The sequence below is a fragment of the Microtus ochrogaster genome, chromosome 5 (assembly GCF_000317375.1).
Source record: "Microtus ochrogaster isolate Prairie Vole_2 chromosome 5, MicOch1.0, whole genome shotgun sequence".
NCBI lineage: Eukaryota > Metazoa > Chordata > Mammalia > Rodentia > Cricetidae > Microtus > Microtus ochrogaster.
The window spans coordinates 62,669,238-62,690,536 of NC_022012.1; the positions used below are offsets into that span (position 1 = coordinate 62,669,238).

General features: G+C 36.3%; 1 protein-coding gene across 1 annotated transcript in view; it reads left to right on the forward strand.

The window, feature by feature from the left end:
• The window catches only part of Tinag (tubulointerstitial nephritis antigen), an 85,146-nt gene that overhangs the window by 39,171 nt on the left and 24,676 nt on the right, over positions 1 to 21,299 (forward strand). The window contains exons 8-9 of the mRNA XM_005347605.2: positions 1,732 to 1,777; positions 4,545 to 4,668. Coding sequence (XP_005347662.1) covers positions 1,732 to 1,777; positions 4,545 to 4,668 — 170 coding nt within the window. The remainder of the gene's footprint in view (positions 1 to 1,731; positions 1,778 to 4,544; positions 4,669 to 21,299) is intronic.

The following is a 21,299-nucleotide window of genomic DNA, read 5'->3' on the forward strand; positions in this document are numbered from 1 at the left end:
GATCTCTGTGAGTTCGAGACCAGCCTGGTCTACAGAGGTAGTTCCAGGACAGGCTCCAAAGCCACAGAGAAACCCTGTCTCAAAAAAACAAAAAATAAATAAATAAATAAATAATAAAAAAAATAAAAACTTGCATTTTGATCAGTTGTAGGGCAATGTAATTGTTACAGCAAAAATTGCAAGGGGTTGGCATAAAATTTAGAACGCCCCCCACAAACCAAGGTTTAAATTCTGGCTTATTTAGTACGCATGTGCAGGAGACTGAGAGCTCACAGCTAAGCCACTGCGTTTTGGTGGCAGCAGTTCATTTTATTGATCCCGTGCTTTAGTCCACAAAAGGGAACCTCCACATAGTGAGAAAAAGATCCCCTTAGACTCTGTGCCTAATGGTCACCCAGTTTTAACCCAATCTCATCCTGGTTATCTAGACTCATTTAAGAAACATATGGACCTTTGATTACCACAGGTTTTATGAGATCATCATCTTAATGTTTTTATCGTGGTGTACTGGCCTTTTATGCATGGTTGACTTACAACATATGGAAGTTAATGTCTTGCCAGTATTTAAACCTCTACTTACCTATAAGAATCTTAATAAATGAGATGATTCTCTATTGCCTGCATAGATCATGCCTTTTCAATCTTCTTTTTTTTTCCTTCTCAATCTTCTTTACCCACGTAGAAAATATTTTCTCTGACTCAAATGGTTATTCGTTCACCTTTCCACCTGAAGAAACTTCTAACAAGGGTCCAGTCCAGACCTATGGCAAAATTTTGTGTTTTGTTTTTTTTCTTTCAAGTGGGATTAGTGTCTTCATATTAACCTGGATTTATTGTAGGATACTCTTCGTCTTCAGGAAATTGTACCCTGTTATATAAATATTTATCAAAAAATGAATTGAAGTAAGAGTTTAAAATCATAATGAAATAGTAAAAGGAGGGAAGATTATAGTTTCCTTAAACTGTCGTGTAATGTAGTTGTTTTCTGTTTTTATCAATGGTTCTTTAAGCTTGTCCCTATAATAGAACATATTACATGATTCTGAAGTTAGCTGGTTTTTCACCTGTCTAAACCACCAACATGTAACTATATTAAAAATTATGAAGCATCAAAATTTGTTTCTATCAGAGTATGTATTAAAAAAACTTTGTGTTAAATGTACATGGAAGACTGAGTGAATGAACGAACTGCCTCCCTACTGAAGGGGCACTAAGAACAAAATAGGAGTGTTTGTAATGAAGTTGGGGTCCAGCCTCACTCATCAGTTTGGTGCAGCTGCTCTTGTGATCGAAAGACCATAGGAAACATGAATATTCACTAGCTCAATCTCCTAATTTTCTTTATTGCCATAAAAAGTTAGTGTAATTTTTTCCACTCCAAAAGTATTGTAATAAAAATCAATAAAGCAAATGGGCATGCACTGGCTTTAACAGGGTCATCAATGCATTATAGTGCATACAACCCTTTAAAAGATCATCAATGCATTAGGGTGCATATGGCCATTGAAAAGTTCATCAATGCAATATGGTGCAGATGACCACTTCAAAGTTTATCAATGCATTATAGTACATATGTCCATTTCAAAGCAGGAGTGCAGCAAGTTTCAAGTGGCTGAGTATCTGACTGAGGATTATGTAATTCCCTAAATGGATTGTCCTACAGCTCATATTATACACCAGACATTAGCTTTAGTATTTCTTATTAATGCTCAATGATATTTTTCATTCCAGGAAACAGAGATTATGAGAGAAATCATACAAAATGGACCAGTTCAGGGTAAGATCAGATGAAATGTCATTTTCAGTTATGAATTTCTATAGTAAACAATGTTACATGATATGACACAAAGGGAACATAATTAAAAAAAGGAAACCTTGGGCATCTTCCTAAGAGTTCAACACTTCTAGCCTGTGCAGTTGCAGAATGACTCATTGAAGCATATTATGAGCTTCCCTTTTACTTTAAGAAGATAAACTTGTTTGTTGCTTGAACTCTTAAATGATAGTGGCACATTGAAGGAAAGCTGGCTGAGTCTTTCCAGAGTTATCATGGACCACCTGACAGGCACCTGACTTGCAGTAATTAATCCAGTGGAACTCACATTATCCACTTGGTAATTATTCTTACAAATTACACACACAAAGATAGATATTTAAACACTTTCAGTTTAGGTGGCTTTAGGAATATATTGCTATAAATCAAGTAAATATTTCCTTTTTATATTAGGTCAAGGAAAATCAAACAAATTGGATGGCTTTTGTGGTTTACACAACCATTTTATAATTTTACCTACTTTTTAAATTTATTATTGTAGTAAAATATTATTAAATAATATAATTTTCCAGTGGTATACTAGATATCGATTTTGACTTAAAGGTATATCTGATTCCTTTTCTTTATTGGAATTTGTCTTGGACCAACAATGCTGGTAAAGATAAATACACAAGATGTATTTTCTGTATAACATTTTCCCTGAAGTGCCTGACAAAACAAACCCAATGAGGTGTAAAATGGGAATTCAAGTAGTGAACACAAAAGGCCTGAGTATAATATCAATACAGTGGGACACAGATTAAAAACACTTGCTATGTATTTGAGGGACTACTAGTTAATTTTCCCCTTTATTTTTGAATGCTGATCTGATTAGTATTGATATAGGAAGAATCATGGCTTTTAATATTTGTGCTGAAATTATTTATCAAAAAATCAAAACTTATGCTAAACATGTGCTAAATTTAATTTTAAAAAATATGAAAACTTTACATTAACTTTGCAATCAATAGATAAAGCTCTTTTCTTCTTAAACGTGTGAAATTTGTTGGCTGTTACAACAGATAATTCGTGTGTGGTTTCCTATATGCTTTGACTAGTGGTGTCTGTGAGACAAATATGAAAGAAGAAATTTTAATTAAAGGACAAACTCACAAGCCCTACTGTGACACTTTCTTCTTAAGAGACTTCGGCAATTCATTACACAGTAAATTTGGCTTAAATCATTCTGAACTTCCGAATCACAGTAATACCCCCAACCTCCGTTCTCAATCAAAATAAAGCTGGATCCTAATTTTTTTTTTAATGCTGTAGGAAACTGAGGTTTTCTTTGCTGCCTTTCTTTTGTAAATTTTACTTACTAAATTATCAAGGTCATAGAATAAAAAAACTTATATCAGTGAATTCTCAGTTTGAAATTGTTGAGAAAATATCTCTTGGCAGCCTTAGCCACAGTCAAGAGAAACCACACACTGGCGGTTCTCTCTGCTTCCCTCGCATGTCCTACAGTTCTGTGCAGTCGTTTACTGTGCGCAGCTCTCCAAGACTCAGAGTGCAGAGCAGGTTCTTACACACTCACAAGCTTGTAGATTCGTCTCTTTTGGTTCAATATCAGAGACTGAAGGAAGATGGTATTTTGTTATTCATGTTGACTCCTTACCCGTTGCTTCAGCTGTCAGTGTTTTACGGCAGTCATAATATATCTTGTCCATGGTACTTAAAGCAGAGCTGACGGTAAGGGTTAAATGAATCAATGGTTATATGGAGAGGGAAATCATTAGGTGAAATATCTTCATATTTTTGTGAATGAAGAGAATGCCATTTGGTTCTTTCTGTAGATGCAATTTGATTGCCTGCTTGCTGTAGCCTGGTTTAACTTACAGCATTTTTGTCTGCCTTGTGACAAAAAAAAAAGTCAAATAGATGGAACCTTGAGTAAAAAACACTGCGAACATTTCTCTAAAACCTGCAGAAAGCAGAAATTTGCATAGAGTACAACCTAAAAAAAATCTTAAAACCCTGTGGGGGATGTGTTTTATAGTGGGTAAAGAAAATTCAACATTCAATGACACTTAGAGCCCTTCAAAGGCCCTGAATGCTAAAGAACAGAGCTAAAAGCAGAAGATGAAAAGCCACATTTCCCTGTGCAGCATGAGCATCACCGTAGGATCTAGCAAATGCAGTGACCTTCATTCTGACTTTATTTAAAACACATATTGAGCTAAGATAAGTAAGCTTCATTCTTAGCTACCATGATAGCCATAGCTAGTCCTAATTAAACAAACAAAAAAAAAAAAACTTTAGTAGATGCCTCCTGAGGGAGAAGTTTAAAGTCTTCAACCTGAATTGCACAAGCCCTTTCACAAAGCACCGCATGACATAGAAAAGAAAAAATGTAAGAGAAGGAATGAAGGAGGGCTTTAGGAAGCACAGGCTCTGGTTTTTAAGGAGTGCAGCACAGACCCCGGTAGACAGAGCGGAAAGGATGAAACTACCAGAATATTCCTTTGTCTATGGTTTTCTCTTATTAGCACCCAACAAAGAAAAGCTTGAACTACATTTTGCATCTAAAACTTGTATATAAGTAATGTTCTATGTAGCTGAGATTGTTTTTGTAAAGTAATAAGAAAAGTGTGTAGCCAATGGATAAGAAGAAAATCTCTTCTTAGACCCCACTCCCCACAGCTTAACTGTTGTTTGTTCTGGGAGAACTTCTGAGATTTTGAAGGCGCACTTCTATAACTGTGCTGTTTATCCTGTTGCATTATTTCAGCCATAATGCAAGTCCATGAAGATTTCTTCTACTATAAGACAGGGATATACAGACATGTCGTCAGCACAAATGAAGAATCAGAAAAGTATAAAAAACTTCGGACACATGCAGTTAAACTCACTGGGTAAGTCAATTGTTTTCATCTTTATTGTTTGGATTTTTTAATTTTTGAAAAATAAAGTCAAGAATAAAAGGAAACAACTATATAACATTGATTGATTGCGTATTCATATTTCTTTGAGCCTATATCTGATATCTCCAGGTTGCCTTGGATAACTCATTTTCCTTTCTTCCTTTCTTCCTTTCTTCCTTTCTTCCTTCCTTCCTTCCTTCCTTCCTTTCTTCCTTCCTTTCATTCTTTCTTTTTGGTTTTTCGAGACAGGATTCTCTGTGTGGGTCCTGACTGACCTGGAGCTCATTTTGTAGGCCAGGCTGGCCTCGAACTCACCTGAGATCCTACCTCTGCTTCCCAAGTGCTGGGATTAAGGTGTGTGCCACCACCACCCATCCGAATAACTCATTTTCATGTGTACATTGTCTATTTGCCTTTTCATTATTAAATTTAGGAATTCATTTTCATATATCTGTATTCCCCTTTGACTAGAATTTCCCTTTTTCCCCAGTTCATTTCCTTCTCTATCTTGGCATCCAACAGCTCTTTGTATATCATAATAAATTCATTCAATTTGACCCATATTCAACCGATCCTCTTCTAAAGCGACATACTTACTTAATTATGACCTCATAGCAAATCTTTATAATCACCCTTACACATACACTCAGCAGTCAGAGATCTTTAGAGTAACAGAACAGATGGCATGAATGTGTGAAAATTATTCACCAGACTTAGATAAAGATAATAACTACAGTTTTCTTGCATCAGAGAGGCTGAAAACTCAGTAGTTGTTTAGTCCTTGAGACTGGGTATCTCAGAACTTGGAATAGACCCCTCAGTGACTGTCTCACCTCAGAGAGAACAAGAATCTAGTAGTAATTCAGTCCACAAGGCTGAGTGCTTTAGCAGTCCCAGTGTGGCCCCTAAAACTTGAAAGGTTCCTGGAGAGTAGGCTGTCAGTCAGTGATGGAGTCTTGTGCTGGTTCTGATATCAAGGATAGACTATTACTAGCAGCAGCAACGGATAAGTCAACTCAGTAGCAAGCAGGAAGTCTGGGCAGGCAAGAGAGAGGACAAAACCTCATCCTTCTGTTATGATGTCTCTGAAATCAGAGCTGCTACTGAAGGTTCTGTCTATTCTAAGATGACCTTTCTTCATCAATAAGGCAATTAGGGTAATTCTTTAGTTGTGGCTCCCTACTCAAGGTGATTCTAATTTGTGGCAAGCTGGCATTAAAACCATTATACCGTTGACTCTTCTTCCTTGCCTAAATCTTTGTGTTACCCCACCAAACAATAAAAAAATGTTGTTTTTACTTTTATATCATTTTATAGTGATAAATTTCAATTAGATGTCTTATGCTACCAGGCATTTGCATTCTAAACACCTATATCCTTTATTTTCTCGGTTTTCAAATAAGTTTCTCAAAATCCCAGGGCTCCTTTCTTGGGGGATAATCATGTTAGATATCACTGAAAAGTTTGAAATCATTAAAACACATTTCCTGGCATCACACGTGCATTTGCTGCTTTTCTGTTACAGAACACACACAGAGAAGGTGCCTTGTTCTCCTTACATTCCTCTTCTTGAAGCATGTCCCCTACACCTCACAACTATTCAATGACTCATAGAGGAGTTTTCTCTATTTCTTCTCCGGATTTGATTTCATTTGAGTAAAGTATCTCAGATCTCAACTTTAAGAGCAAAACCTTTACTCTTAGCTCAGATTCTTCCCAATTTACTAATGTTTTCTCTTTGCACCAACTCCTTTGCAGACTTTGCCTTCACTCAATGTCCTCAAGACTTCCTCCCAAGTCTTTCTTAAACTTACCAAGTCCTTTCTCACATTTACTTGCTCCATTACCTTTCTAAAACCTGCATATGTCACAGCTATCAATTGTTTCTATCTTGTTAACACTGTTTGTCAGACTTTACACTCGCTTATTCGTCCATCCTGGTGTGTCTGTATTTGTTGAAACTTCTCAGGTTTCTTTTCCCTTCTTGTTTTGGCTTTCATTGCTGTAGTTGTCAAACTGTGGCCTCTCCGCTTCCTACTTTTCTCAGTCTTCCTCTGGTGAATTTACTTTGTAGCTGGATCAGTGATAGGTCTTTGCCTTTTCCATTAATTGTGTTTTCAACATAGAAACCAGGGTTTCCCTGTAGAACATATCTAGTTGCTAATTTGCTTAGAACACTACAGTAATTTTCCATTTTTCTCAGAGTAAATGCAAAGTTCTTTGCAATTATTTTGTAAAAGTCTGTCTTGCCTACTATACTACCACAGCTACCAGCTTTCTGATGTCAAATTCTACTCTTTTATACTCTTTCCACTTAAAATGCTTTTCTACCAAATATCCAGTCCTTTGCTGTATACACCTTCATCTAATCTGCTCCAATTTCCCTTATCAGTGTGGCTTCTCTGATGTCCTATGGAAACCACTATTTGCTCTGTCTATTTATTAATTTGCTTCTCTTTACCTGCCACTCTGCTCTCTACAGTTTCATATAATTATAACTTTCTTAGTGAATGATTTGAGAATCCTTTCTTGTTGATCATGTATCATCTAGATTGAAGCTTCCTGAGACCAGGTCTGTTTGCACAATGACCTTATAACACCAACTCACATAATACAGTGTTATTTTTTGACACGACATGTTTAACACTTTTGTTTTCTATTGAAAAGTGACCCCTTTAGCTCCCGCTTTAGCTAGTTCTCACTTGTCACTACTAATCTTTAAATACGGCAATTCTTAGTTTAAAAATAAGATAGGAAACTAATTCCTCTCTAGGGAAGTCAATTAAGTTTGCTCCATCATGTCATTGAGGCAGGACCAAGGCTCTCCCGGCACCTTGTGCCTAGGCTGAGCAAGGTATCTCTCCATCGAGAATGGGCTCCACAAATTCAGTTCATGCATTAGGGTTAGGGTGGACTGAAGGTGGGGATAACAGGAAGAGAAGAGGGGAAGCTGGGATTGTTATGTAAAAAAAGAAAAAGAAAGAAAGAAAGGAAGAAAGAAAGAAAAGATAAGAGAATAAGATAGGAAGAAACTGGAAAGGAAAGCCAAGGTAGTCCTCAGCTTTGGTTCAGTTTTGTGGGTGTTCGACCCCGAATCACAGACCCTTTCTTTTTCTTCTTCTTTCCTAGAGGCTTGTCTGGTTCTTATCCCAGTTTAAACACGGCTAAATGAGCCTCCTAATACACCTCTTGCAGGCGTTTGATACCCAGGGGTACTTTTCTCCTGCTTTCTTTGAATTATGTTGCTTCATTTTTTAGCCATTACTTGTAGATGACTGCTGGGATTATGGTTTGGATTCTGATCTCTGATGGGTAGTTTGGGAAGGGAATAGTGTCTGCGAATGGCCTTAATAGAAAGATCTTGAGAGAAATGTCTGCAAAGTCTGACTTACTTTCAAAGGTGGATTTTGATATTTGGGTTCAGTGAGAAAAGGGTTGAATCGAGTGCTGTCTCTCCATTTCCATTCCTATTTTGGTATAGTGAAAATGAATTTTTCCATTATCCCTTAAAGTTATGACTGCTTCACTCACTAAAGATAGAACAAAGGCACTGATGCTTAAAGTTTGTTTCTTTGATCTTAATAGTGTTATGAATTTTCAGGAAGCACATGGACTCTAAGTTGAGGCATCAGTGATTACACTGGGATTGAAGATTTAGCTCTAGTTCAGCTCCCCATCAGTCCAGAAGCTCATTTTTCTAATTGTCATTTGTGTATTTCATATCCATTTTTGTCTTGTCTGGTGATAGTCTTGGTCTAGAAAAGCTTCCTCATAACACATTATGAGGTGGATGATTTTTTTTTTCTTTCAGAGCCCCCTGATTCACAAGAACTGCTCACTGTCTTTGTCTACTGCTTGGGTAGCCATGACGCTCACGTTAGCTTCACTATTATCCTCACTCAGGCTGCGGTTGAAGGGGATTTAAATGTGTTTCCATTCCACTGCTGCCGTTGTTTGTATATTCCTTGTCTTGACTTTGTTAGGCACACTAGTGTGTTCATTTTCCTAATCTTCTGGAATTTGGGACCCTTGTAAATTTATCTTCCTTCTGTGATAATTAACAAATTAACTTTTTGGTAAGAATGTATCTATTTTTTAACAAATGTTTTGGGTCATCTGGGCATCTTTTGATGCCCCGGAGCAGTAGATTTTAATTTCTTTTTCCTCCAGCAATTCCTTATTTGGTAATTACCACATTCAGGAGTTAAATGCATCAGTGAGTTAGAGAATAATTAAGTAGCTCAAGTAAGTTAATGTCCCTCATCTGAAGAGCTCAATATACTTTTGTGAAGTACCTAAAATTTATCTCAACAAATTGTTTGGGGTCCTTTGTGCAGAATTCAAAGCTATTAGATTTAATTCACTTGAACAAATGACTTTGAGCTTACATTAAGTGCTTAACACTAGGGAACAAAAGCTGGAATAATATGTGGTCTCATTTTTCAGTAATTTCTAGTTTTGACTATTAATTCCCATTGTCATTTCCATTGGACTAACAAATACCTAGGAAATCAACCAAGCACACTTTCGAGTGTGTGTAAGTACGTGTGGATCAACTGAGGTCCTAGACCTGCCTTCAAGGTGGGCAGCACCGTCATATGTTTGATGTCTCACACAAGATAATGACGGGAAAAGTAGAGATTTGGTGGAGTAGCAGCATTTTTTTTTTTTTGTGATGTATCAGGACATGAACATAAGCCATTTGTGCTGCTATACCTTGGTAACCAAGATCAACTGTATCTGCTTAAACCATAACTAAGTATATAACATTCTTCCTTAAAGTTGCTTCTTGTTAGACATTTGTATCAACAATGAAAAAATAGCTAACACAGAATGTGAGGCAGATATGTCCATAACAGATTCTACCAGGAAGGGATGGATATATGTGTAAAGCACAGGATAGTGAAGGACATATATAAATAAATTTAGAACACTTCTATTCATGCCCTGATCCTTTTTGTGGATGCTGTTAAATAAAAATACTTTATTTTTAGTCAGTGTTGTTTCTTGTACTACTAATTAGAAAATACTACTGACAAAACTAAGGAGTCCCTTCGGGTATTTTTTTTTATTCCAATCCAAGTTTCCTATGTTACAATCTCATTACCTCATCATGGTTTGTTCATGTCCCTGAGATTTCCTTTACCCTGAGTCCAAGGTTGGCAATGCATTACATAATGCTATTTATTTTGCAAATGCTTTTCAGGATCACTGATAGAATTCAGTGAGCAAATTTGCTGTTTGAAATTCTAGATAATTATATTAAAAAAGAGACCAGTATTTATTTTCTCTATTGTCATCAGTGTAGAACAGAATTTTATTGGAGCTGTAGTCTATATATCACCCAAAGAGAAAAAATGTTTTGAATCAGTATTTTATTATGTTTAACCAATATCTTATCTATCACATTTTCTAGGCAAATGGTAGGGTTTTATTTATGAGTAGAACAAAGAAAGATTTTAGCCCTCATAAAACTGAAAGCCTGATAATAGCTAAATAACTAGAAAACTAAAATTGTATTTTGTAAGGGCCAGAATACAGATACTACATATTTTTTGTCTAGAGTCAGTAGTATGAAGGATTTTTTTTTTTTATAAACTATGAAAGTTAAGTAATTACCCAGTGAGAGAAGAGACATATTCTCACTCCTCCCACTCTTCGACAGAACTTTGGGAGCTCAGCTCAGTGCTCCGCTGTGGGTCTCTGCCTCTTTTTCCATCAGTTGCTGGATGAAGGTTCTATGGTGATATTTACAGATATTCATCAATTTGACTACCAGTTTGGGCACCCTCTCCTTTATTGCTTGGGGTCTTAGCTGGGGTCATCCTTGCAGATCCTGGAAATTTCTTTAGTGCAAGGTTTCTTGCTAATTCCACAATGGTTCCCTCATTCAAAATATCTCTTTCCTTGCTCTCATCTCTGCCCTTCCTCCATCTCTTCTATCCCATTCCTTCAAGTTCTCCTTACCCCTTCTCCCCTTGTCATCCTCTTCCATTCTCCCATCTCTCCCCACCCCAATGCTCCCGATTTTGTCAGGCGATCTTGTCTATTTCCCCTTTTTAGGTGGATCTATGTATGTTTTCCTAAATTTTTTAATGCACAAATTTAAGACCGTCGGATGAGCATTTCTGCTATGATTGTTTAATCAATACATATAGACATGTAATTGTAATAATTAATGCAGACAACATAAATTATTTAATTTGTGCATTAAGATGACTTTCAAATGCAAAATAATTCTTTCTTATACTTTTCTTTTTAATGGCTATGAGAAAATATACCTGATTTAAAATTATGGTTTGATTCTTCTTGGGAAAATTTTGATCAAAGATAAATTTAATATTTTTGAAGTCTTATGTGTATTTATACACTTTTAAACCTATGCATAACTGTGCAGCTTATAATATTAGTATATGTTGTATATAATACAATATAATCAGGTATATTTTTAAAAGTAGGGTTTATAATTTATGATAATTGAAATAAGATGGAGATATTTTACATTCTGGAATTTAACATTCTTGTATTTTTATAATTTGCAAGATATCTCCCCAATTTAAAAACGAATGCAGTAGGTAGGTGATATTATGAAGACTTGGGTATTTTATGTAAGCCTGTATATGTCATCAGCCTATTATTATAATATATAATATATCAATCTTATTTTTTTATTTTTTATATCAATCTTATTATTTAACTCCCATATACAATGATTCATAGAATAATAGCTTAAAAAACACTTAAGTTTTGTTCATAAATGCCAATGTCTAAAGTGCTAAAAATAGTGAAGGATAATGGCTTCCATTCATGGACAGGAATTAGAATATATTATTATAAGGTTTAACGTTTATTAAATCATTCACAGATTCCAGAGTGCATGTGCCAAAAAATGTTTGTTCTCTCCTCCTGTATGTTGATCACTCCCAAAGTTTAAGCTTCAACTCTTTTTGGTTTCTTTATCAAGATTAATTGACTTGAATGCATAAAACCATCTAATTATCATTGGAAAGGATGTCATTTTAGTAAGCTTAAGCTTCATGATTTAACATGAGTTTGATTTAAATGGATACTGAACTAAGAAAACACTTGTCTAATGATGTATATTTACAACAGCAGTTTCCTCAGAGTTGTGTTACCAATGACTTGAGTACTAACTCTATCATGCAAGTGCTCACGGGCTTCATGGCTTCATGTACTGATGAGCACCTTTAGTTTAGCTTCAATTTTCACTTATAGAGGAAAGTTAACTTAAAAATTGATGCATACTATTACTGTCTTCAGATTTTAGTAAAGTATGACATCATAAAATAAGTTGAATAATAAAATAAAAATAAATAAATAATAAAAATGACTGGAGCTATTTTAAAGTACATTTTTCCTTGAAAAACTTGCATTAAATTTAATTATTTCAAATAAATACTATTCTCACAGTACACATGTGACAATTATACACATTTGTATATTTTTGCTTTTGCTATTTTTAAAAATTATCTTTTAGAATTGCAGAGAATAAGAACATCTAATATACAAACTGCTCATTTTACATTGGGAAACACTAATATCTTTTAATCCTATTGCTTCTCATAAAATTGACATATTAGAATGTTTTGTAGTATAAAGATATGTTCTAATATATAATATGTGCATATATGTTAAAATATATATTCCTGCATAAAAACTTTCTTGTGCACAAAAGGCATTTTTCCAGAAACAGCAAGGGGTTCACAATGGATTAAAATAAAAACTCAAGACAGGGAAGGAGATGAAGAAGTTATCCATGACTTTGAACACAAAAGTTACAAATTTAAATTTGTTATGGTGGGCAGCAATGGGGGAAGTGCGTAATTATAAGCAGAAGGGTCATGAATCTGCTGTCAACTTGTCAGCTTACACAGAGGGCAGAAGGAGACCATTTTAAATGATTCTTAGAAATGCACAAACAAGGGATGAGGTGCACTCACCTCCTTATTAAGTTTGCAAACATTTAAAAGTTAAAATACTAGATGCTGGCAAAGATACATTCTCATATTATAGTTTCAATACAAATTAGGACAATTCACATTATAGTTTCAATACAAATTAGGACAACAGTTTTGGAACACTATTAGTATGCAGAGCCACTTAAATCTCTTACTGTTTAACCTAGCAATTCTACTTCTAGTAATACAATCCAAAATGTAAAACAAATCTCAGAGTTAGATTCATCAAAATATTACTTGCAATGGCAAAGAAGGTGCAATCTTAAAATATACAGAAAATACACAGAAAAACAATATATAACACCAAGTGAAATAATTAGTACCCAAATTCCAACTTACAACAAAGAATACCAGAGTGTTACCAAAATTATAAACACTATATTTGGAGAGAAGGAGTTGTTTTTTTTTTCTTCATTCTCTCTGTCTCTCTCTGCCTCTCACTGTCTCTGTCTCTATCTCTCTCTGAACTTTAGGCTTTAATGTTGCCTCGCTTCTTAGGTAAAAAATAAAATTTTAAAATGCCTGTCTTAACTGTTCTCTTCCAATGCACCTCTAGACTCTCCTAGAAGAATCACTTGAGATACTTAGTAAAAATACACATTAACACTCTGAACCCCATGGGACACCCCTGAGTTAGGACCTCCATGGTGGGGCCTTACAGTACCCTGTGTTTGTTCATTTGAATCCCTTGGCTTCCTTTCTTATAATGACTTTTATGCCAGAGATAGGTTACATCTCAAAGCTCATTTAGGAGACCTTTCCCTGGGAAACATGTGTAGAAAAGGTAAAACAAAAAAATGTTTAGTGTTTAGCACTAAATAATGAAATGCAGTTAAAAGCAAGCAATGCTGCCCTCTTCCACCTGCAAACAATACTATGTTTAGCCTTGTATGTTTGGTCCCTCATGCTGAAGGAAGAAGCAAACATTCCAAGGTAGAGGACACTCAGTGGCTGAGTGCCCTTCATTTCCCTGAAGAGGAAAGCTGAAAATCCACGTGGAGACAGCCCTTAGATGTTGCAAGGCCCAGAAGGGAATCAGCCTCTGTGTAAGCCAAGAAAGTCTATTGGGAAAGATAGGAAACTACCGGGCTCAACGAATGCCAAAGTTCTTGAGATCAACTTAGGGAAGGAAATCCCTTATTACGGCTCTTATGTAATCTCTGGCTGATTAAGCCAACACTTGCACTTCATGACACTTTCAAATAAGGGGTCAGCAAGTATTTATGACAGTAACCTATATTTATCAATCTTGTTCCCTATATATTTGAAATTGAATATCTTTTTAAAAGATGCATATTTTTGGGTCAATTTAGTTAGGTCTCAATTTCATGGTTCCTGACTTTTTCTAAAGATTTTTAAAAATTTATTTATTTACTTATTTTGCATTGGTGTTTTGCTCACGTAAGGGTGTGGGGTTCTTGGAACAGACAGTTGCAAGCCACCAAATGGGTGTTGGGAATTTAACCCAGGTCCTCTGGAAGAACAGCCAGTGCTCTTAACCATTGAGCCATCTCTCCGGCCCATTTTCCAATTTTATACTTTATCTTTACTTGACAATTATATTCGTACTTGGTGGTTCCAATTTTGTAAGAAACTTTGTTTTACTTTCTCTTTCATTTTGTACTTTGGTTCCTGTAGTAAGTCTTTGGGGTTTTATTTTATTTATTAGTTTATTTCTTTTTGTGATGTAGGAGAATGCAACTAGTACATGCTGCACAAGGGCTCTGTCACTGTCACTGTCACTGTCACTGTCACTGTCACTGTCACTCCCACACCAATGCTTTATAGTTTGCAATGGGTTCTACTAAGTTGCCCTGACTGACCCCAAATTCATTCTGTAGCTCAAGCACTTTTTAAACTTGCAACTTTCCTGCCTCCTCTTCAGGGTGTCTGTGACTACCGGCTGCTGCTACTAGGCTTTGTTTGGTTTTATATACATGTGTGACAACAGGCACACCATGGAGACTGAAAAAGCTATAACATGAAAGATTTAATAGTAGGTGCAGAAGACCAAAATTCAGTTCCTAGCATCCATCTTTGGGTAGGTGCTCAAAACCACCTCTAACTCCAGTTTCAGGATATGTGTTGCCCTCTTCTGTCTTCAACAGGCATCCATAGTCTCATGGATGTATGTATAAACACACATATATACACATAAATAAAACATAAACCTAAAAAGAAGTAATAGGAGTGTTGCTAGACATTAATATGAATAGAAGACTATGAGGTGTATTGTTGGCAGAACTGACAGTTCACAGTAGTTTGTTGGATGTGTTGGTGATGGAGAGAAATGTGTACACTTTGACCCTCAAGTATCTTCCAAATTACAAAGATGTACTATTAACTATATTAAGGAGTTATCGAAAGGTAACAGATGGATATACAAAGAGAATGGCAAGTTCACTTTTAGTGTACTGAATTGGGTATTTCTGGAGATATCTAATTTAAAATACAAAGCAGGCATTTATATATATTTTAGCAATTTAAACCTAGATTTTTAAAACTCTAAAGCAGAAACATTAACAATTATTGTCATTTCAGAGAGGGATATATGTGAGAAATTGGGGGAAGGCAATTGTTGAAGGAGCTGTGAACTGCGTTCCTGCCGCCTGGCTCCTGGCCGCCAGCTAATTTATGCCCCAAAATAAGAACACACAAACTGTATTATTTTAAACACTGCCTGGCCCATTATATCTAGCCTCTTCTAGGCTAATTCTCATGTATTAATTTAGCCCATTTCTAATAATCTGTGTAGCCCACTAGGTGGCTTACCAGGGAAGATCTTAAATTGTGTCTGTGTTGGGTGGGAGAATCATGGCGACTCTCTGACTCAGCTTCTTCTCCCAGCATTCTGTTCTGTTTACTCCGCCTATCTAAATTCTACCCTATCAGAGGGCCAAGCAGTTTTCTTTATTACTTAACCAATGAAAACAACAGATAAGATACAACACCCACCTCCATCAGGCAATGAAAAAAAAAAAGGAAATGGCAAATTAAATTATATAATAATCTCAAAGTTACAATATTTAGTTATAAAATATCTTAAAAATATAAGTATATTATAATTATATTGTAATCTCAAAAAATTTAAAAGATTTTTTAAAAAAGCAATCAATTATATGAGCATGAAGAAAATTAAATTGATTTTACAATTAAGAGACTGGCACTGATAGGTCTAATTTTAAAAGTACTGCTGACATTTCCATTATAGCCAAGGACCTGGAATAGAGAGAGGGCTTCCCTCAGAACAGGAACATAGAACAGGAGAGCTCAGAGCCTGTCCTGAAGAGACTCTGTCTTTAGGTTAGGTAGAGAAATAGCCTAATAAAAAGAAGGAAGCTAAGGACTATAAGACAAATAGATCTTAGAACAAGAATACTTTAAGGAAGATAAAATGCCTCATAGTGTGGAATTCTACTTAGAAACTGAATAAAACAGGTACTGGAAAATTGTATGTTGTTATTGGAGATCTAAGCCTCAGCAAAAGAAATTTAAAAAATATCAATCTCCAGATTTTTTTGTTTGTTTGTGTATAACTTTAGTGAAGATTATTTTATATGCATTTTAAGTTCTAACTAATTTGACTTATTCCATGTGAATTTTATTGACATTCATCTATTTCTATTGTGTGTGTGTGTTGTGATGCAAGTGGGATATTTAAGATTCTATGAAGATAAGGGTGGGCAGATGTCTCGGTGTTGTTGGGGTTTCTTTCCTGCCCGGTACCTGCAATCGATAAGTCCCAAAGAAATCACACACAGGTCTACATTAGTTATAAACTGATTGGCCCATTAGCTTAGGCTACTTATTAACTCTTATAACTTATATTAGCCCATTATTCTTGTCTATGTTAGCCATGTGGCTCAGTACCTCATTCAGTGAGGCAGTCACGTCTTGCTTCTTCTATGGCTGGGTGAGGACTGCAGACTAGGACTTCCTTCTTCCCAGAATTCTCCTGTTCTCATTGACCTACCTCTGTGTCCTGCCTGGTTGCCTTGCATATACTTCCTGCCTGGCTACTAGACAATCAGCATTTATTTAAAATATAATTGACAGAATACAGACCATTGTCACACACCATCTCAGTGATTAAGACTACTTGTATGCCATTCTTGCAGTGGACTGTAGCTCTGTTCCAGGCACTCAATGCTGGGTGGCTTATAACCTTATGTAACTACAGCTCCAGGGGATCTGATACCCTATTCTGGCACTTGTGAGTACCTAATAAACATGCACATAATTAAAAATAATGATCAGGATGGAAAGATGGTTCTGTGATTAAGAACTTTGCTGCTCTTCCAGAGGACCCAAGTTCAGGTTCCATCACCTATATCAATTATATGTTACTCCAGGTTCAGGAGACATGAGGCCTCTGGCCTCTGAGGGAACCAGCGCTTGGATGTACCCACCCACATAGTCTCTCTCTCTCTCTCACACACACACACACACACACACACACACACACACACACACACACACACACACCACATACACAATTTATAAAAATATGAAGGTAAAGTTAATGGCTTTCCAAAACATTTGACCCTTGCTCAAAAGTGGAAAAATGTAGCCAGGCGGTGGTGGCGCACGCCTTTAATCCCAGCACTCGGGAGGCAGAGGTAGGCGGATCTCTGTGAGTTCGAGACCAGCCTGGTCTACAGAGCTAGTTCCAGGACAGGCTCCAAGCCACAGAGAAACCCTGTCTCGAGAAAAAAACAAACAAACAAACAAAAAAACAAAAAAAAAAGTGGAAAAATGTTATTTAGTTCTGGAAGAGTCTACTCCTCTTTTCTCAACTTTCAATAAAATTTATTGAGCAACAAATGTTTTAAAAGCCCCCGGTTAGGTACAAGGCATACTGAGATGAATAAATGCATTACCTCAAAAAATGAAATGAAGTTAATGGTCTCACTGATTTGCAGTAGATTAGTCATTCTTGGAACCCTAGTGATGCTGGCATCCTGTGTGTTGGACTTAGAGTACATGGGAAAGATCCGGGAGGCAGTGAAACTGATAAATGGATTTTCTTTGCTTCAGTTTTCAGACTGATAGACTCCTGTTGTCTCCTTTGTCAGTACTGAATCAAACTAACAAGTCCACGCTCTGCTTCTTCTCTTGTCTGACACTGTCTCTCTCTGATTTGTCATCTCTGTGGCTGATCAGGTCTGTCCCCTGCTATAACTGCTCTGTAACCTGGATTTTTCAAACAGTACATAAAGCAACAGCATCAAGGAAATAGAGCTTTATTTTACTTGGACAAATACATAATAGGAATGGTATTATGAAAAATTATGAGAAAGCCATATTGGTGTTCATAACATGTGATTTATTAAATGTGTTTGCATACATATAAGTGCAGGTACGTATGTTTGTGTATAAGTGTATGAATATGGATGTGCACATGTGTGCAAGTGTATAGATATAGATATGTGCAACTTTATGGGCATGTGTGTGAGTATGAATGAATGAACCAGGAGTTTTTGTTAAGGGAAGCATTGCTATGGCAACTTGCAATTTGTTCTCTGCACAGATTTTTATCTTATTACTGACTGCCTCAATAAGAACAAGGAGAAGCTCTGCTCAAATCCGTACTGTAACAAAAAGGAAAAGATTGGACAAAACACCACAGTTTGTATATAATTAGTAAATACTACTTGTGACAGTGTGACAACTTTGATTTATTCTGATCTGTGAAATAGACACATTAAACATTACTCTTACCCAGCTCCTTCTTTGTTATTATTATATCATTACATTTCAGGATGTGAGAAACAGGCCTGTAGGATGTGACTAGTTGAACTTTTATTAGAATATTTTTTTATAAAAACCCATGTGTTTTCTCCACCCTGAAAGTTCTGTTATTAATTCATGTATTCGCTTTCACTAACTAACTTTCTAATCCTATGTTTGCCTACAACCGTCTTTTCCAAATTTTTATAATGTTGTGGGAATGTATTAAGGGCAGCTCTTTACATTATCTCATGTTTTTCTCTGATTTACACCCTCATTTCTCCTTAGGATCTTCTATAAATTATTCACGACTTGATATGCTTTCATAGCTCAGCACAGCAAAGTAGTGGCTCTGCTCTTTCTCGCTTCAGGTCCTAGTTTTATTGCCTATGTTATTAATTGCCTTTCAGATATTAGTAGCAACTTGTGCTCTTAAGTGTGTATTTTGAAATGCTAGTTTATTTCTTTAGGCCTCATTTTTATTATCTGTGAAATAAAATATTTTTGTATGGATAAGTTGCTGTGATAAAACACCCTGGCCAAAATCAGCTTGGGAAGGAAAGAGTTTATTTGATCTTACAGTTTGTAGTCCATTATCAGGAAAGTCAGGACAGTAATCCAAGGCAAGGACTTGAAGACAGGAAGTGATGAAGAGGCAGCAGAGAAGTGCTGCTTACTGGCTTGTTTCTTATGACTTGCTCAGCTTGCTTTCTTAGAGCAACTAGAACCATCAGCCCAAGGTTGGCACTATTCCCTGTGGATAGGTTAATGCACATCATTTGATTGTCAATCAATAAAATACACCACAGGCTCCCTCAGCCCAAATGGGGTGGGAGGTCATCTGTCTCTGTGTTGCTTTTATTGGTTAATGAATAAAGAACTGCTTTGAGCCTGTGGCAGGGAAGAACAGAACTAGGCAGGAAAAGCTAGGCTGTATGCTGGGAGAAAGGAGGGTGGGGTCAGAGAGATGATATGGAGCTGCTGCCAGAGTCAGACATGCAGAATCTTTGCCGGTAAGCCACTGTCACATGCCAATACACCAATTAATAGAAATGTGTTAAGTTAATATGTAAGAGCTAGCCAATAAGAAGCTAGAGATAATGGGCCAAACAGTGATTTAATTAATACAGTTTCTATTTTGGTTCTGGGTAGCCAGGACAAACAGACAGCTCTCTCTTTCCTCTCTCTCTCTCTCTCTCTCTCTCTCTCTCTCTCTCTCTCTCTCTCTCTCTCACACACACACACACACACACACAGATAGATTCTTCTCATTCATCTGTCATACAATATATTCCTACCACAGTTTCCCCTTACTACACTCCTCCTGGCTTCCACACACACAGCCTCCCTTCTCCCCCCGACACAGCCTCCCTTCTCCCCAGGATATACTCCCCCTCCTCTCATCAGAAAAAAGCAGGACTCCAAGAGACAACAACCAAACATGACAAAGCAAAATACAAGAAGACAAAAGTCCTCACAGTTAAGTGGACAAGACAACCCAAAACAAAGTAAAAGTCCCATGAGCAGGCAAACAAGTCAGAGACACTCCCACAGTTAGGAGTTCCACAAAAACACCAAGCTACAGTCACAGCATCAGACTGTCTGCAGAGGACCTGGTGCAGATCCATGCAGTTCCTTGCTAGCTGCTCCAGTCTCTGTGAGCCCATAGGTGCCGACATGGTTGACTAAGTGGGCATGTTCTCCTTGTGTTCTCCATCCCCTCTGATTCCTGCAATCTTTCTGGCCCCTCTTCCAGACTTTTCCTTTGATGAGCATGTAGTGTCATTCCCTATTTCTTTTGATTAGTTTGTGTTTGCAGTCTATTTTGTTAGATATTAAAGTGGCTATACAGACTTGCTTCTTATGTCCTTTTGCTTGGAATATCTTTTTCCAACCTTTTGCCTATTTAAGGTCTATGTCCATTGTTGAGGTGTGTTTCTTGGATTCAGCCAAAAGATGGATCCTGTTTTTGATTTAGTTATGTTAGTCTTTGTCTTTTTATTAAGGAATTGACACCATCAATATTGCGAGATATCAATGGCCAATGTTGTTGATTCTTGGTTATTTTGTTGTTGTCAGTGTTGTTGTTGGAGTGTGTTATGTGCTTTCCTTCTTTTAGTTTTAATGGCATGAGATTATTTATTTCCTGTGTTTACATAGGTTTTGTTAACCTTCTTGGGTTGGAGTTTTCCTTCTAGATCTTTCTGTAGAGTTGGATTTGCAAATAGATATTGTTTAAATTTGACTTTATCATCAAATATCTTATTTTTCCATCAATAGTGATTGAAACTTTTCCTGAGTATAGTAGTCTGGTCTGGCATCTGTGGTCTTTTAGAGTCTGCACTGAGAAGTCAGGCATAGTTCTAATAGGTTTGTCTTTATATGCCACTTGGTCTTTTTCCTTGAAGCTTTTAATTTTCTTTATTTGTTCTGTGTTTTAATTTGTTATTAATATCTGGCAAGGGGTTCTTATGGTCTAATCTATTTAGTGTTTTATATTCTTGTTTCTTTATAACATGTTTTTCTTTAGATTAGGAAATTTTCTTCAAAACATTTTCTGGGCCTTTGTGCTGGAATTCTTTTTCCTTTGTTTCTGTTTTCTTAGGTTTTGGTATTATCATAGTGTCCCAGATTTCCTGGATGATTTGTGTTAGTAATTATTTAGATTTAATATTTTCTTTGAATGATGCATCCATTTCTTCAATAATATCTTCAATTGAGTTTCCATCTTCCATATCTTATTTTGTGTTGGTGAAGCTTGTCTCTGTAGTTTCTGGTGAAATTCCTAATTTTTTTTTTTTTTACTTTCAGAATTCCCTCAGTTTATGTTTCCCTTATTGCTTCTATTTCTATCTTCAGTTCTTTTTCAGTTTTGTTTCCTTCATCTGTTTATTGGGTTTTTTTTTTTTTTTT